The sequence below is a fragment of the Anarhichas minor genome, unplaced genomic scaffold (assembly GCF_050575085.1).
Source record: "Anarhichas minor isolate MPS153535 unplaced genomic scaffold, ASM5057508v1 ptg000003l, whole genome shotgun sequence".
NCBI lineage: Eukaryota > Metazoa > Chordata > Actinopteri > Perciformes > Anarhichadidae > Anarhichas > Anarhichas minor.
In genome coordinates, this window is record NW_027466449.1 from 13,923,066 (window position 1) to 13,940,779 (window position 17,714).

General features: G+C 47.2%; 1 protein-coding gene across 1 annotated transcript in view; it reads right to left on the bottom strand.

Annotated features, from left to right (window-relative positions):
* The window catches only part of camta1a (calmodulin binding transcription activator 1a), a 266,168-nt gene that overhangs the window by 108,530 nt on the left and 139,924 nt on the right, over window positions 1-17,714 (bottom strand). Inside the window, exon 5 of the mRNA XM_076092062.1 lies at window positions 3,781-3,916. Coding sequence (XP_075948177.1) covers window positions 3,781-3,916 — 136 coding nt within the window. The remainder of the gene's footprint in view (window positions 1-3,780; window positions 3,917-17,714) is intronic.

Here is a 17,714-nt window from a genome sequence, read left to right on the forward strand (position 1 = left end):
AGATGTGTTCGAGGTCTCTGCTATTTCACAGCGAGAAGCCAGGGGATGCTAGAGCTATGCATACTCTGAGACCTACTGCCTGAATTAAGATGACGTCACTCTGTGAGAATAAAACCAATCAGAACGTGGTGTAACCGAGGATCCCGACTGATAGACAGCCACCGGACATCCTCACCACAGGGGTTTGCAAGGATCCCCATGGAGGTTTTGGCTGTGGCCAGGAGCTGGAGAACAATTGGAGCTTGGTAAGAGCAGGGTGTGGTGAGATAATCACTGATGGACATCTCTCCTCAGGTGCCCCAAATGCATGCTGGTAGACGGGGGCGCTGCTTGCTCATTTATCCAGCCGTCTGGCCAACTCACCTGGAGTGATGGGGGAGACGTCAGGAAGGCAGGCTGCTATTTCACGGCCTGTTAAGCGCTAATGCCGCAACATGCCCTGCGCTCCAATTTTAGGGAAGAGGGAGCATTACCGCCCCAACTCAAGGTTCAGTCCGTCTGGACTGTGGACTTGGAGGGTAGTGGAAGAAGGAGGTGGGGAGGAGAGGAAAGGGCAGTGAGGAGATATAGAGAGAGAGAGAGAGACGGGTGTAGAGCGGGGCAATGAAAAATCTAGTGAAAGAATGTCCAAAGACAGGGAAACAGAGACAGACACTCAACGAGAGCAAGAGGGAGCGAGATCGAGGGAGAAAGAGGGTAAAGCCTCGGTTTACACGGGCTGCTGAGCCAGCACTGCGGAGCAGACAGGACAGCAGCAGCAGGGTGGATCCGCTGACATCTACTCATGCCACGCTAGGTTGCCTCTTGCAGGCCCCAGAAGGGCCTTCGCTCCCGGACTTGCAGCCTCTCTCTCGCCGGAGCCATTGAACATCACCGGCCTGAACCACCCACAACACTTGTCCTCTCTGTGCACTAAACCTGGCCCATGTAATAGACAGAACCTCTATTAGGCACTGGGTGGCTGGGGAATCAGAGCGGCTGCAGCACAGCATGAGGGATGTAAAGACTCCCTTGTAGAACAATTGAGATAACGCTCAACTTACGTCCACTCTTTGTGTCCTGCCTTGTGAAGCTATGGTATGAATTATGTATTTAAATGGATCTTTGCCTCCTCCATCGAAACAGACGAGTAAGCAGAAAGCTGTACAGAAGGCAAAGGCCAAGTCATTTGGCTGTGCTTACAGTAAACATGCCTGTGCATTATGGGTCATGGTTCCCATCATAGGCTGGTTACAGCAGTGATGGATCACTTCTCTCTGTCAGTCCTGAGGGGCGAGCTGTTTAAGGACATGACTCAGGTGTTCCAAGGCTGCAAGATGTGGATGTGTGCACAGAAACACAGGAACACACAACACAGGCACAGCAGTGTGACTCAGCGCAGACAATGTGTGCACTGTCTTCTTACAGTATGTGAAATAGCAGTAATCTTGGTCCGATTTATATGATCCCATGTGGCTTTGCAGCCATGAGTCAGTTTCTACCTGTGCTCTCTCTCTCTCTCTCTCTCTCTCTCTCACTTCACTAAGCTCACCTTCACACCTTGCACTGCTGAGCACAATTAGCAATTAGCTCTGGTAAATTAGACTGGTTACAACATATCAGAGCTCCCACAGCAAAAATCACAGAATGCAGAATCACACTCGGTGAACTCTCTATCTTACGGTGTTGCACATTTTACACTGCACACTACAGGTTTAGTGGTTCGACAGCTCAGCCTCTGACTGCTTATTGCTACTCATTGACATAAAATACTGTAATAGTCACCAGCGCATTACTCAATGTTCATGTCGAGTGTCGACTGGAATGTAAAGAAAAGCTTCTTCTTCAAACACTGTAAGGGTTATGTAACCTTTCTGTTTCCAGAACGTGTTTCCAAACCACGCCGCCACCAAAGTGCAGCAATGCATCACATGATGTGCTCCATTCGGCGGCCCAAGTACACATCGGACACGCCTTGGCAGGTCATCAGGACCACACAGCATATACAGCATGGAGCACATAAAGAGAATCTGGAGTGCTGCCCTGGATTCGAGAATATTTTGTGTTTTATTTCACGAGATTCCTCCCCTTAAGAGCTGATCTCTTCAGCTATGGCTTGCCAGGAAATGTCTTTTTTTTTATATTATTTTTATAAAGATGAGTTGGTCACAGAGGTCTGGATATTTTTATACTGTAACAGTGTTTCTCCTTGTCTATTGTGACAGCTACAAGACCACGGGAGAACACGCGTTATCGCTGGCCAAGAGAAGATACAGTGGCTGTGATGTGCCAGTTGAGAGAGTTGCTTGAAAGAAAAATGGTTGCTTTTCTGGAGCATTGACCAGCATTGATGCTGGAAAATAGGACAGTGTCAAACAGTACAGTATTCTTTTGGGGGGGGCAGTGCTTTCGTGTGTGCTGAAGTTGGCTGATATAGCAGACATTAGAAGTAAGGTAGATGTGGGGACATATTCAACTGGCATCTGTTGCCACTTTCTAGCTTTAGATATATGTGTATGGAGGCTTTAGGAATGGTTTGAGGGAACGGCTGACTAATACCTGTACAAGCCACATTCAACAGAGAACTTCTAGATTCAAGATTCAACTTCTACCATATCAGACCTCCCCTCCCCTCTTCTAGGAGGGACACTTTGAGGACAGAACTTTAGGGGAGGCTGGATTTCCACAAATGTGCAATGGGGGGGGGGGGGGGGGGGGTAGAGCTGAAGCTGGTGTGACAGCCTAAAGAACCTGTCAATAAAAGTAAACTCACCCCCAAAAAACAAGTGCAATTGCCAAGTATGACCCTATCCTGTTGGTAGAATCACTTCCCAACCCCTTTCTGGACGTGTATTCTGTGGAGAAGTCAGAGCCTACATGCTAAAAACTACTGCACATAATCTGTATCCACATGTTAATACAACCCTGTCAATGCAAGTTGGCTGACTTGAACTGAGGACAGTCAGAAACTGTAAAAATATGTAACGGATGGATGTGTGTTGTCCCAACAGATTATCAGGCCACTGCAGGACTAGAGATGACACTGAGCTGGCAAAGCTGAGGAAGAGGCCATTTTCTTGGAGTGACAAATATCTGCAGGAGTACAAACAGAGAGCAGTGGCCCTGTTGGGAGAATGCCTGAGCTTTGTCTTTGTCACACTGTGTGACACGGACTCACAGCACCACTCCCTGAGGTGTGTGTGAATTATGTGACCGTGTTTGTGTGCGTACACGTGGACACACGTACACGAATAGCAGACCAAAAATCTTCTCTAGCTCAACTCCTGGGCTTCTGGCATCTGTGCTTGTGGCTAATCATGTGAAAGAGACCCGAACCCAAACTTTAGCACTGCTGAAAGCAAAGGCGATGAAGTAGTCTGGGGCTGGAAAACATCTGGGCCCTTTATGGCAGCGGCTGGTATGCGGAGTGACGTGGAGTGAGGTAAGGGAACGCCAGCTCGACAGTACTGCTTTGAGCCAGCAAGATTAATGTAGGCTCTCTGGAGCAAAGGCAACATCCAGAGCCTTAATAAGGTACAAACAATTGGTTCCACTCCACTGGCTTCCCAGGGAAAACTATTGTTGTGCCGCATTGTTTCTTGGTAAGGCTCCTTGGAGACACGGGCCGACTGCAGCATGTGACTGTCTCCATTACAGTCAGGGGAAAGCTCACTGTGGACCTGTGTTTGTCTGTGTCAGGGTGAAGGCTGGCTCTCGCCTGCCCCACATCCCTCCTCCCCCCCCCCCCACCCCCCGCCCCTTTCACTCCCTCTAAATCCAAACTCTTGTAAGCGCACTCACCTCGACTCCCTGCACTTTCAACTTCATGTGATCCTCCCGTGTGGTCTTCCCGTCTTTCCTCTTCTTCCAGCAGTAGCCATCCTTTCTGTACTTCACCTTCTTCCTATTGTACAATATCATCGACCCATTCTGCGGCCTGGATCCGTGGAGACCGGGCAGAGAGAGGGAGAGCAAAAGAGAGAAAGATGAGATGAGAGGAATTTTTTAGGCAAAGCTACAGCACAGCTCGGGGACTCATTTTAGAGATGTACAAAGAGGCCCGACACGAGTCTGCGTCGGGCAGAAAATGCACCAGTGACTTCGATGACAAGACTTCTTTATGGTGTTTTTCAGCATTGGTATGCACAGTTTGACAATGAACAAAGCACCCTTCAGCATACATTCCTCCCAATGAGAAGTGTGTGTGCTACGAGCAGCTAAAGTGACACTTCTTCTTATGGAGTAAATTACATGAAGGGCAGTGTGTAAGGCAAGCAGCGTGGGGGGGAGGGTGTATGCGTGTGTGTCGGAGGGGGGTCCCTTTCTTATCTGTGATTCATCCAACTTAAATGAGTTGTGGTGTTGGAAGTCCCTCGGGGGAAGCAAAGATCCTCCCTTACACTCCATTCATAATTCATTCTCACTCCACCAGACCACAGCCTGTAGGCTCATAATGGTATAATGTAACTATTTGATGATAATCTGCCTTTCCACTTCGATATGTAACAGAGGCATTTGGCGCTCAGTGTTGAACATTAACTGAAAGTGTAGCATATAAAACATTTATGACTTACTCAACAATTAGTGAGCAGTTGAACATAGTTTTGTGTGGGTGTATTTGTATTTGTGTGCATTGTGGAGTGGCTATCTGCAGCATGAATCCATATACACTGCAGTTTCCCCAAGCACTTTTGCACTCCTCCAACACACACAAGACTCACTATACACAGTTGCTATGATTTGGAGCTCTACCAAATGAGAACAGGTTTGCCTCAGTGTTTGGGGCCTCTCGGTGATTGAGTGGGAAAGCAGTCTGCCAAAGCTGCTGAGGAGGCAGAGTAACTGTTGAGCGGGGCTTATGCTGCGTTACACACAACCTGACCTCCTACTAGAAAAAGTACAACGGAAGACCACTCAAAGTCGGAGTTCCCACTTGTGAACTGTTGTCTGACGTCACACAAAAACGGAAGCGCACATTGTAAACGGAAAACTATCAACTGAAAGGCAACTTAAAGTAAATTTTACTATATTTAATAACAATAATACATATTATAATATAGTCAAACCTGTTCTGCATGTGAATTGATGTCAAAAATATGTCGGCAATGTTATTAGGTTGCTGGTTACAGTAAGCAATTGAGAAAGGGAAAACGTGCACCCAAAATGTGGACGTTGCTGCATTGCTGAGAGTTCTGTTGTGTGAAATATCCGTTTGTCACGGTCAGCCATGGTTTTTGTTTACATTCGGCGTCGTGCACCTGGAACGCTTCGAGGTCGGAAGTATCAACGGGAAAAAAGATCTGACCCAAGAGATGTCTGGAACGCAGACAGCTGGTGAGCCTTGTTAGCCTTGTGTTCACTGTACACATGCACAACACACACACACACACACACACACACACACACACACACACAAACATATAAAACTAGAAACACAAAAAACTCATCAAAGCAAAGAAGAAAAGCTGGGTTGATTTGTGTCCTCTCGAACAAAATTCAAAATAAGAAAACCCAACGGTTGTTTTACATTGTTTTGTTGTTTATTGTAAAGCTTTTTTTCCCCATAAGGTTTATTTATAACGCTGCATGCATCATTTTGCAGGGCTGCCTTTTGGGGCCAGAGCGCGTGTTTATCTTGGTATCACTCATCAATCATTTTCCCAGCCGGATCTCAGGGGCCAGCGGAGGGGGAGGAGATGGGGGAGGCGGGGTCCCTGCAGTCCCCCCTCTGTGGCCCCTGACAGCACCTTCTAATGAGAGACGCCACTCACACACTGACGTGCTCACTCCTTGCTGATCTCCCTTCTTCCCTTTCCTCCTCCCTTCCTCTCTCTACAGCGCTCTCTTCTTGCCGTCAGTCAACTCGAGCGGCGCACCGGGGACGGTCTTTGTCTCCTCCCTCGCTCCGACTCCTCTTCTGCTGTCTCTCTCCCTCTTGTTTCATCCGTCTCAGGATCCCTCACCTCCACTCTCCCACACCTCCCTCTCTCCTGCTGTTTTCTCCTCACTCACTGCCCTCTCTTGTTTAGCACTCAGCCTACTTTGCAGAAAACAACTATTAAACAAGACATTTTTATTGGTCAGTTTGAAAAGTGGAACTGCTCAATGGCTGTGTGGGATATACACAAAGTATAAATCGTGTTCTAGTTTACAGCATCCATAATGTCACCCATCGCGGAGGCGTGATCATAAATGACACTCATGAACTAAGAACTTTGCAGATTGCTGCAATCTCAACATGTACTTCCACCGATTTGCATCCCAAATGTTACTTGAAGGACACTCGTTCGACATGCCTACATCAGCAGTTGGCATCATTCCCAACAGTGCGATCCGATTATTTGTTTCGATATCATTCCGAGGTTTTGTCCTTCAAAAGATACCAGGCGTGTGCGCCTCTTAAAATGTAACCCTGCTTGAGACAAAAAGATGGGCGCAGATGAGATAAGGCAGAAAATCAAATGACACAGGGCTATCTGATCTCCTCCGGAGCACTGGAAATTGGGGTGAGGCTTCGGTGTCAGAGGCTCCACGCCGTATTTATCGGCTCTGCGCAAAAAAACGTATAAGCTCAGCTATTTTTGAGGACTGTTGGGTAGATGCTATTTTCAATTCAAGGCACTTTGGACCGGCAGGAGAGAGCCTCGGCACCCACTCTGGAGCAGGTCTGAGGCAGAGGCCAGTCTAAAATGCACACTTTGGCAGCAGAACGCGTCTCCTCTTCCTGCTGCTGTCTCCAACTCTCTCCCTCCCACTCATCTCCTACCACTGTATACTTAGGCGTTTCAATTAATCTTATCAGAATTATACATATTTATACATGAGGGGGAAAAGCTAACTGCTCTGTTATCAAAGAAGCGTGACAGGAGGCTCTCTGTCTCAGATGCCTAAATGTGGCAGATTAATATGGAAATACAGGCCTCTGACAAAGTGCACACAAGCTCCACAGCTGCCTCTTTCCTCTTTGGAGTTTGCTGCGATAACAAGCTTTACCCTCAGGGTGGTGTTAGGCCTTGTCCAGTCCTTTAGGAATCATTCATTTACCCAGGTAATGGCATTCGCTCAATCAGATTTGTTCATTCGAAAAAGTCAGGGGAGGGGGGGGGGGGGGGGGGGGGGGGAGGGGGGGGGGGGGGTTATGAGGTTGGTGACGTGTTCAGCATGGGTAACAAACCCAAAGCAGGGGAGCCCACAGGCAGGCAAAACGCAGCCTCAGCCTCACTGTCTAAAGGCCGATAGGCACTCGCACAGAAACGGGTGAAGAAGCTAGAACAGACAGACAGAGAGAGAGACAAATCTGTGTGGGAGACTCTCATGTTCCGACAGGGATCAGTGAGGAGAATCCACAGCTCTGGTGAATCATCCTGGAATCCTAAAATGTTCTGTGAAAACACACTGACGAAACTTTGAAAAGTTCTAAACATATTAATGAGGAACACAAACAGGCTTATTGGGCGCAAGTACAGACACGGTTTTGGCAAGTATGAGCTATTCAGGGAATATAAAATAAGAAATAAAAAAAGATTCATAGTATGTCCTCAATATTTAATTCATAAACTAGGAACAAAACTATAACTGTACACCAGACTCAAAACTACTCAACTGTATCAAGTGTACTCTTGTCAAAAGGGTTACAGAGAATGAAAGATTTCTGTCTTGGTGAACCGGTGTAGCAGTGATAAGTGTGCTCTAGCCCCCTTCCTATTCCCCATGATGCCCTGGGTTTGATTAATACCATACATGCTGTTTTTCTCCCCAGCAACTTCAACAGGCGATGCAGCCAAGAGGACAGGAGAGTAGTAGAGGAGAGGAGAGGAGATTAGAGGAGAAGAAAGGAGAGGAGAGGAGAGAGAGGAGAAGAGAGGCGAGAGGAGAGGAGATTAGAGGAGAGGAAAGGAGAGGAGGAGAAGAGAGGCGAGAGAATAGGAGAGGAGAGGAGAGCTGGGCCGGAGAGACTCGGAGAGACTCGGAGGGTGAGCTGGTTGGGGCCTGAAGTAGCTCAGAAGGGAGGCGACACCTGCTGTTCTCAATTACCCATCAGAGCCTTTAGCCATCACAGCCTTTACCCCACTGTGTCAACAACCCCACTCACACCTACTACTCATCCAAACACATCCACACACACACACACACACATTCATATACACACCTACACGTGGCGTCACACACACCAACCCTATTAAGTATAAATATGAAGCACAAATATGCCCCTGAGCGCTCACACACAAGCGCCGCGCACATGTACAAATGCACACTAAGTTTCTGGTAACCCTGTTGCTCCATCTAGGGATAACATTAATAGCAAGACGAGTGACAGGACATCAATAACACACGGATGCTGGTCATTACCGGTTCTGTCAATCACAGGTAAAACATAGGTCACATGTGTTAAAACACTGGAGCGGTCGGCGCCGAGGTGTTTTCCACGCGCAATGTAATTAGACGTCAAGCGACGGCACTCTGTTAGACAGCAGCTCATCCTTGCGCTGGTTGTGCGAGCAGAAAGGTGCTGCCGCCGCGTCTGGAGCGCCTATCTGGACGCATCACGTGCAATTGATGACTCGCAGATAAGCCGCTCCCTTTCAGCCCTGCCAAAGAATGCATCAGGAAGTGGGGCGTTCGCTAAAACTACTTTAAATGTAAATCTGCCACGGGCCTCAGGATTGAGATTCATTGTCTGCGCTGCTCTGAACCCCTCCAACTCCCCCCGCTAGTGTTCGTATGTCGAGACGTCGCAGGTCGCGCACCTCTTTGACTGCCAATGAGGCCGCAGCGCCCGGTCACTGTGGTGCCAACAGTCCTTACTCTACTCCTGAGTGGCCTCGGCCTTCAACCATGAATGCCTAATCATATATGCTAATAAAGGGGGCGGTGGGTCAGTCAGCTGGAACGAGTTATGCAACATCTTTTTAAATCACATCTCATCATCCCTTTTCCTCAGTAACATGTTCATCTTTTTTCTTTTCTTCTCTGCACCCCGGACTGTCTGGTAAACGGTCATGGTTGTCTTCAAAAAGAATTAAGGATAGCGACAGAAAACGGTGGCAGCAGCTAACTGAATTAGACCGAGATGAATCAAGGAAGTTACGTATTCCAAATATGATACCACGTATCTCCAAGGCTGTACAGATGGAGCACAATGTTTTGTTTACCCAGTGTGCTCAACTAAATACAACAGTAATGATGAGAGGGTAGCTGGGCCCCTGGAGTTGTAATTCAGGGTAGGGAGACAGATCGTGTGCCTCCCCTCTTTCTCTCTATCTATACTGCCAATGACTGCCACAGTACTCAGGCCCCGGCCCACTGCCCTCCAGCACAAAACAGATGTTCCCCCCGCACTTATCTCAATGAAAAAATCACAGACAATTTACAGAGAATATAAATTACGGTCGTGGCTACACATCAGTGTCTCTGTCCCTGTAAGACCTTGTAAAGAGGATAAGGGTGAATTGGTGTGGGAGGGTGGGTGGATTGTTGGGAGACAACATAAGGCGGATGGAAGCAGTGGGGGGGATGGGGGGTTGGTGTTGCTCTTATCTGGTCCACAGCAGCCCAGCAGAATGAGAGGGAGGCTGGTGACTGGCGGTGATGCTGCGCTGATAGCGCTAAGCCGGTTTCATGCACATTTCAGGGAGGCTGCCATCACTACTCAGATTTAAAGCTCTCAGCTCCTGCCAGTGGATGAGGTTGGGACGTTATTTACAAATAGCCATGTCATACACTGGTTACCCCGCTCGGCTCTCTGTGTCAACACATACACACATAGCAGTGAGGGCTAAATGTGTGGCTTTGATGTACAGCTTAGGTGACATGGAATTTGAATTTCAGTGCTTGTAAGGTTTTGGCTGTGAAGACGTTTTTTATTCACTCGAAATGCACACTGTCTGTGTGTGTCTGTGTCTGTGCGAGCGCACATAATGTGTTTAACTGGGCTGAAATGTCGATGACTTTCAACTGCTTGCTCAAAAGGCTCCCACATCACATTTGTGGTGAATGCTATTTTCAGCCTTTAGTCAGTGTGCATATGCTTACTTGGAAGTAGCGGCAACAGAGACGATGATTCACACCTCACATCCTCTCCTGCTAATCTTCACAAATCATCCGTGGTGTGTCTCGGTGCGTTGTAAATAAAAGGTGGCACCAGAATGAAGCTTCTCCATAGACCCGACTCCCGCTGACAACTACATGCTGTGTGCATCGTGCATGTGTAGACCTACGTCCTGCAGCACTGCCTTATTATGACACTTTGTAAAGAGGATGCTTTTGTACTCTCAATAATGCATGAGCAGCAGGGAATTGCGTACAGCCTTATTTTATATCATGGGGGAGAGTTGCTGTTTTAGCAGCTTAGGTTCTCCCGTGGTAAGAAATACTAATGCAATTAAATCTAAGTCCAAGTAGACTGCAGCAACAAAAGGTCAGGCTTTCATTATTAGCAACAACAAGCTTGCTTTCTATTAAAACGAGGAGCAGGAGAATTCAGCTCCCAGGTTAATGATGCGGTCATGTACATTCAAGAGGCAAATTCAGTACGGAGGATCAAAGATTTCCATGTCTCTTTACTGGCTTAATGCTACATTCAACAAGTAAAATAAACGTGTGCAGTGTCATTGACAGTATTTAAGATAAAAGTGTAAGAGCCAGTATGGAAACAAAAAGCAAGGATACATCAGTAGAAGAAAAGTAAAAGATTATAAAGCTGGACCACAAACTGTACAGCGTTAGACCTTGAGAGGCTTTGCTGGCAAAGATTTCTATGAATGTGCATACTGCTATTATACTTCATCAGAATAAACTACCTACAACATGTACTGTAAAGTAAAGATATTACTCTCACATTCTGTAAAAGTGGGGCATCATCCTACATGATATGGGGATGACAAGAGGACACTGCAGTCCACCTGAGGTGGCGGCAGTGGTCTGTCCAGGACAGGAACATGATGGGCCAAGGACAGGCTCTCCTCCCCATCATGGCTCATGCCAGACCGAGCTTATGGATCACATGGATGTGGCCCTCCTTGTCTCTCCTCCAGAGCAGGCAGTGCCACCACAGCGCCGCTGACCTTCCCCTATTGATCCCTCGGTGACGGAGCACTGCTAAGGCCAGCTATTGAACCACTTATGATTAATTCACAAATCCTGCCTTGTCCACAAAAAAAGGTGAAAGAACAAAGCGCAAGCAGGAGGAACAAGTGAAACGAGGACGGATAAAGAGCCAGAGAGGTCAAAAAAAAAACTCCACTTTTTAAAAGTGAGACAGAACTTAGAAGTGTTGCTTTACAAGCTGACCAAGCTATAAAGAACATGTCAGAGTCCCTTCTGTCACAAAAAAACATCAGCACAGTGATGGGAGGAGGAGGGGTTGAAAAGAAGGAGTAATACAACAAAAAAGAGTGAGAAAAAGGAAAGAGACAGACAGGAAAACAGAGAGAAAGAAGAGGAGAAGCTTTTCTTCCTCTCCCTTCTCCTATTCCTTGCTCCCATTTTAGTCACGAGGACAGACCAGTGAGGGCGAGAGGTTGAAATTGAGCTGTAACTCTATCTGTGTGCTAGAGCGAATCAAAAAGTCTATCCCACCTTTCACCTGGGAATCACAGCTCTCTCCATGCCCTGTCTGGTCACCATACCAACCACCGCTAGGCATCATGGGATTAATTGGAGCCCAGGGCTCAGCGGCAGCTCAGGCACAGACAGAGAACAGGGGGGGGGGGGGGGGGAGAATCAGATGGACATCAGCCACGGTCAAGTGATGGTGGCCATGCAGATCAAATTGAATTTCAGGCATTGCTTGCATTGCCAGAGATGATACGGTCTCGAGGTAGCGCTAAACATATTGGAGTCCAAGCCACCTCCGCAGTAATGCCTGGATTGGATTCCAGGATGAAGTTAGCGGTTCGTCTTCTTCTCTGATCCCTGTGTGTTGTGCGTGGGGATTTCACACAAATACTGACACACTGTGATTCGCCTCCGTATAGACAACCTTTGCCAGAATGTTGAGTAAACAGAGCGTCAACAGAGGGGAGCCTACTGTGTGCTGTATGCTCTCGATAAGAGATACATGGGGAAATGACAGGTGTAGATGAGAAAATGCAAAGTCGTGTTTCACAGCAAATTCAGTGGTTTAAAAAAAAAAAAAGTATTAACATTTGACCTGGGACGACCTGTTGATTAATAGGCAATGTCCACGAGAACAAAACAACATGAATATAATTAGGCTATTTGCTTGAAAAAAGAAAAAAGTGTCAGTAGATAAACTCTTATAGTCATAAGATGTAAGGGTGAGCAGTGGTGCACTGTATGCCAATGAGAATGTTATGCAAGTGTGATGGCATTTATTTCCCACAACGGCTAAATCCAATGATGATACATGCTGGTCACTCCTGTTTAGTTGATGGCAATTAAAAGTAATGTCCACTGGAAATATTTTCATAAATGCAGCGGTTGCTCTGCAGTCGGTTAATTCCTCGGTCGTCAAGCTGAGCTCTCACTAGCCTTCGCACCGCTGCAACAGAGCAGTGTGTGGCACAATCAGTATCATCCAATTCTCTACAAAACCGATTAGAGCTGCTCAGCTGGCCAAAAGATCAGACTGTGGTTGTGTTGGGAAGCTTTCAGCTGTGAATGTGTGCAACCGTGTCAGTGTGTAGCAGAGCATTCATAGAGAATCTACTGCACCCTGGTTAAACAAGGCAATGATGAAAAGATAGACGAAGGAAACGTATAATGGATGGCCCTGTGTACTTGTTGACAATTGAAAGTAGACCATGCTGTTTCTATAGACGCTGGGGATTCTCAGCAGTTATTATGTTGACCGTTGACCCTAAAGCAGCACTGCGAACAGATATCTCGCAGTTACTTTGGCAATTGATGGACGGATGATCCATCCTCAGAGGTCATCCTGGGGATGACATATGATTTACAGATTGAAAAGCCCTCTGAGGCAAATTTGTGATCTGTGAAATTGGGTTACACAAATGAATTTAAATTGAATAATGAAAATAGAAAAAAATAAAAATAAAAAATGACTTAGAAAGGGTGAGGTTTAAAAATAACAGTTTTTCTTTTTTTCATGACTTTTATTCTTGTCGTTTTTGGGCTCATTATGACATCGACTACACTGCAAAATATGACACCTTTCTGACACGTCTTGTTGATGTTTCCTGAGCGTTTCCAATAGCAGAATAGAGGCAAACACGAGCAACAGAAGAAACGTGTGGGGAGATAGACTGAAAGGTGAGATGAAACTGAGCGGGTGTGGGTGTGGTAGAGTATGATGTTATGGGTGAGTGTTAGTCAAGTGGTCCCACAGGCCCCGACGCTCTCTCACACTCAATTTATCTGGGTATGTTTGTATACGACGACCCCTGACCTTAGCCCCTGGCACATGTCTGAGATCACTCCGCTTCGTCTCTGCTGCATCAGCTGGGGCCAGGACCTCGCACGCATACAAAACACGCACGAACAGCATGACCGAGCGAATAAGTCAACTCTGCTTCTCCTGGGTTATACACGACGACGCCGATGGGTTTTACCCAGACAATGAAGATGACAGACTGTGTGTGTCCTGCTATGTTTATCTACTGCCGTCCAGCTGCACACTCCCACAGCCATCTACATGCGCACACACACACACACACACACATCTGAATACACTCATAAAGTAGTCAGCAAGGCACACCTCTAATCATGGTCACCCCTGCCTTTTCATTTTCTAAGTTCACTGGCCCATTGAGCTCCCACACACTAAATCACATCAACACCCTCTCCTCCATAAATGATCCACCCACAAACATTCTCTCTGTCCTCCATTCCTCCTTTGCTTGCTTAAAAAAAACACACACTCAGACACAGAGCACACACATCAATATACAGACAGAGACTCATGCACGGCTAGCATAATAGTAGGCATAGCATTAAAACAATCCCACACAGCTTAGGGGTGGACTAAACAGGTGAGCATGAGCATCTAGCCAGAGACGGAAGAGGGGTAACCCCCCCCCCCCCCCCCCCCCCTCTTATTCCAAAAACCATAAAAGGTTTATCCTCAGTCTGGCACAGAGCATGACTTTTACACACTTCCCGAAGCAGCATTTCCAAATTACAGCAGCACGCAGGCCAGCCACACCGGCTGATTGACTATTTCCCCCCATATTTGACACACCAGTGAGTCTGTTCATCAGTCACCTCAACAAGCCGGCTGTGAGAATTGCAGGAGGCTGGGCCGGGTCAGGGCGACGGCCACGGCACGGCAAAGAGTTTGCTCCTGGCTCTGCATACAGGGCCTGGCGGAGGGGAGCCGTGCACTCGAATGAAATCAATGTCGTACGTACAGTTAGTGTAGTAGCGTTCGCAACTTTACAATTCATCGGTTGCTCGTATTTCTTTCAAGTATCATATTCTGCGGGGGGGTTTTCCTTTGATCAAAAGGATGTGTAGGGGGGGGGAAAGGGGGCCGATGGAGATCCACTACTGTCACCCTGAGACCATGTTGAATATGTAAAGGATGTTGTACAAAACTGAAGCATGACACATATCCCTATTTCAGATGCAAGTAGTGTCCCTCGTGTTAGCATGTGACAGGCTTGGATATACCCAGAGCTAATCTCAGCTGGAACCTGTGATGTACAGTAGAGTACAGTGTAGGGAAATATCCAAGTCGATTACTGAATGCTTTTCCTCCGCGTATTTATACTTCGTGCCTCTCAGGAAACTGAGAAACAGTGGGTTTTTATAAATTTAGAGGACCCTGCCATGTCACCGCCCACAGGCAGACACAACCATGGCCTGCTGCTGCTGCTGGAGCCCCACTGTCCTGCTCAGCAAAAGTCTTGGAGGACAATGAGATACTGCTGTGGCCGGCGTTGGCATTGTGATGAACTACTTCTAGAAGCAATCATGCGAATTTACATCATCCCTTGACATTTGGCCTCACACTCCACGCGCTATCAGTGTGGGGTGTCTTGTCCGTGTTGTTGTTTTTTGAGTGGGCCTTTACGCATGTGTGTGCGCACGTGGAATTCAATATCTTCCCCTGACATTTAGCCTCTCTGTCCACATGGCTCTCTGCAGGAAGAGGCAACGTGGGAATGCCAATCTTGCAACATATTATTTTTTGTGTGCGTCTATCAATGTGTGTCAGAATTGGAATACACAGTTATTAAGGGGGGGGCCTGCCACTCATCTGTCTCCAGAGGGTGAGGAGACCAGACACCATATAGGAGGCAAGGAGATGGGAAAAGGCAGACTGAGGGGAGAAACAGAGAGAATCAGAACTAATGAAGGAGAGGAAGGGAGTGGTGAAAGTGTCAAGGCACCCATTGTATCGCTGGGCAGGAGCAGTAAAGACAAGCTAGTGGCCTCTGCAACTTTAAGATTGCCATTAAACTCTCGCCTTGCTCGTGTTTATGGTTGGCTTTGTGTGTCAGAGGAGAAGGGGATCGTAAAGCGGGGCTTTGTCTGTCTGCCATCGATTTATTTCCTTCGTTAGGGTGATGACACTGCCTGCTTATGATGTCCTAGCACAGACTGTAATTACAGAGCACTTCTGTCTTTATTGATGTCACTTTGTTAGTTTAATTATGCTATATTGGGTTTTAGAGTTGCTGCAAGAGCAAAGCTATGATGTAGGGCAAATATCATCAATGGAACACCCTCTTTTGAAGATGTCGGGGGGCAGAGAGTTGGGAGATAATTATTTCATAGACAGACGTCTAAAATAGACCCCGTGCATCTTAGCATGTACAAAGGCAAAGAGAAAGTAATCTGAAATTGAATGACTATTCTGTCTGTGTTATGACCAAAGTCAGAGCGAGGAGGCTGCGAATGTGATGAGGGCCTTAATGGAAATGAAACACCTGGGTTCAACCTTGAGTGCGACTGTTTACACGCCCAGTCCCCAGGTGCTGGGGTTGACTGAGAGTCGTGCGGTATGAAAACTATTGCTGTGTGTGTGTGTGTGTGTGTGCATACAGTGTACATGTATATATGATGGGATGGGACCCTGGGGGAAGCAGTGCCATGTGAAGGTGACCCATGAGGGGAAGAGGAGGAGGGAGAGGCCACCTGCTTACTGGCGGTGGCGAAATGAGGGTGACAGCCATCCACCTGTCTGAGAACACTCTCTTTTCAGACCCCATCTGCCCACCCCCTTTGGGATATATCCCCCCCCAGGGGACCCTGTGACCCTCGCTGTCGTCCAGTTGACCAGGCCTCCTGTCCACGGTCCCTACGGACGGCTGAAACTGCCACCGCTCACCTCCGACCAGAGGCCGTTCTGGGGCACTGTAATACAGTACAATACATTGGGGGCTCTGGGGCAGTTTTACTCCGTTTCTCCTTTTTCTTGTTTTAAAGTGATACAGGCCGTATGTGTCAAGACTGTGCTATACATCTCCTGGCTCGGCTAAGTCATCACAGGTAGCCAACAGGGAAGGCATGTATTTGCTCCCTTTTTCTCCGATGTTCTCCAAACTGAAAACTCATCATGGTGTTCTGTAGCACAAATAATCGCTGGCCAACAACAGAGCAATTTGGCAACTCAAACAATGGTCACATATAGTGCACTGTGTATTTGTCACTTCTTTCTCCCTCTCTCCCCCTCTCTCTCCCTCTGTGCATGCAGCTGCCTGTGTTTCTTGCCATCGCAGAGTGGGACACACAGAATTACATTCTCTCGCCAACCAATCCCACCCTGTGGATAGATCTCTCTATTCGGGGCTGTCTGTCTGACTGCAGTCAGGCCCGTCCCCGTCTCCCATGGCTTCAGACCTGTGGCCCGGACCCAGGGCTGTGTTTGCACTTTCTTTATGGGCTTCAACCGCATAACGGAGTGGGGTCTGTGTGGAGAAGACCCACCAGACTTCTGACATGTCTTCTGATCTCCAACAGCCCTCCAGGGCTGACAGGCCCACTGTACTCTACCTCTCTGCAGAGACAGGCTGGGGAGAAAGAAGGGGATTTGAAAGGGGTGCGCAGAGAGACAGAGGATGCCCAAGATGTGCGGAACATCAGGTCTTTGCTCTTTCTGAAAGTGCCTTGCAAGAAAATTACTAACTTGCCGGAAAGTGTGCTCAAAGTATAAGGCAAATGTAATTTAGGGAAGCTTGCAAAAAGGTTTGTAATTAAGGCTGGTTGGGGCTTGGAGGAGCATCTTGGAGCTGGATTTCTGTCCTCTCAGGCTTTCACAGCTCTCTGCATGTTCTGCATGATTGCCTGTTGATTCGCAGCATATTGGTGCTACCCGCCTGCCTCCCTGGAAAAAGACATAATGATTCTTCAACTATTCATGGCAGACATCACAAGGAGAACCCGACTAACTGCTCTGCTGCTCCTCTCGGTAGGTGAGGGGTCGTTTCTCACAAAGCTCTTCTCAGTTGTGTAAAGTCGAGGAATACATGAGGGGGCCTCCCAAGATATAGCCAAGATGAGTCAGGAAAGACTTTGAAAAAGAGGATTTGAAATTAAAGATTAAAGATGAGGTAAACTGCAACACGAGTTCAAACGTTATAACGTTATCATGATGTGTTCACATGTATTCTCGTAAATTGTACTGTTGGTGAAAAACTTGAATAAATCCAATTGTTTGAAGGATGTGTTTTCACAACCAGATAAATAAATATTAGAGATGAATTATGAGCTGTTTAACTTTCTAACACTCGCTCTAAGAAGCTTCTAATACATCATTAAAACTACTAATGACAAGATTTGTTATAATCTATAACATCATTTATTTCCTT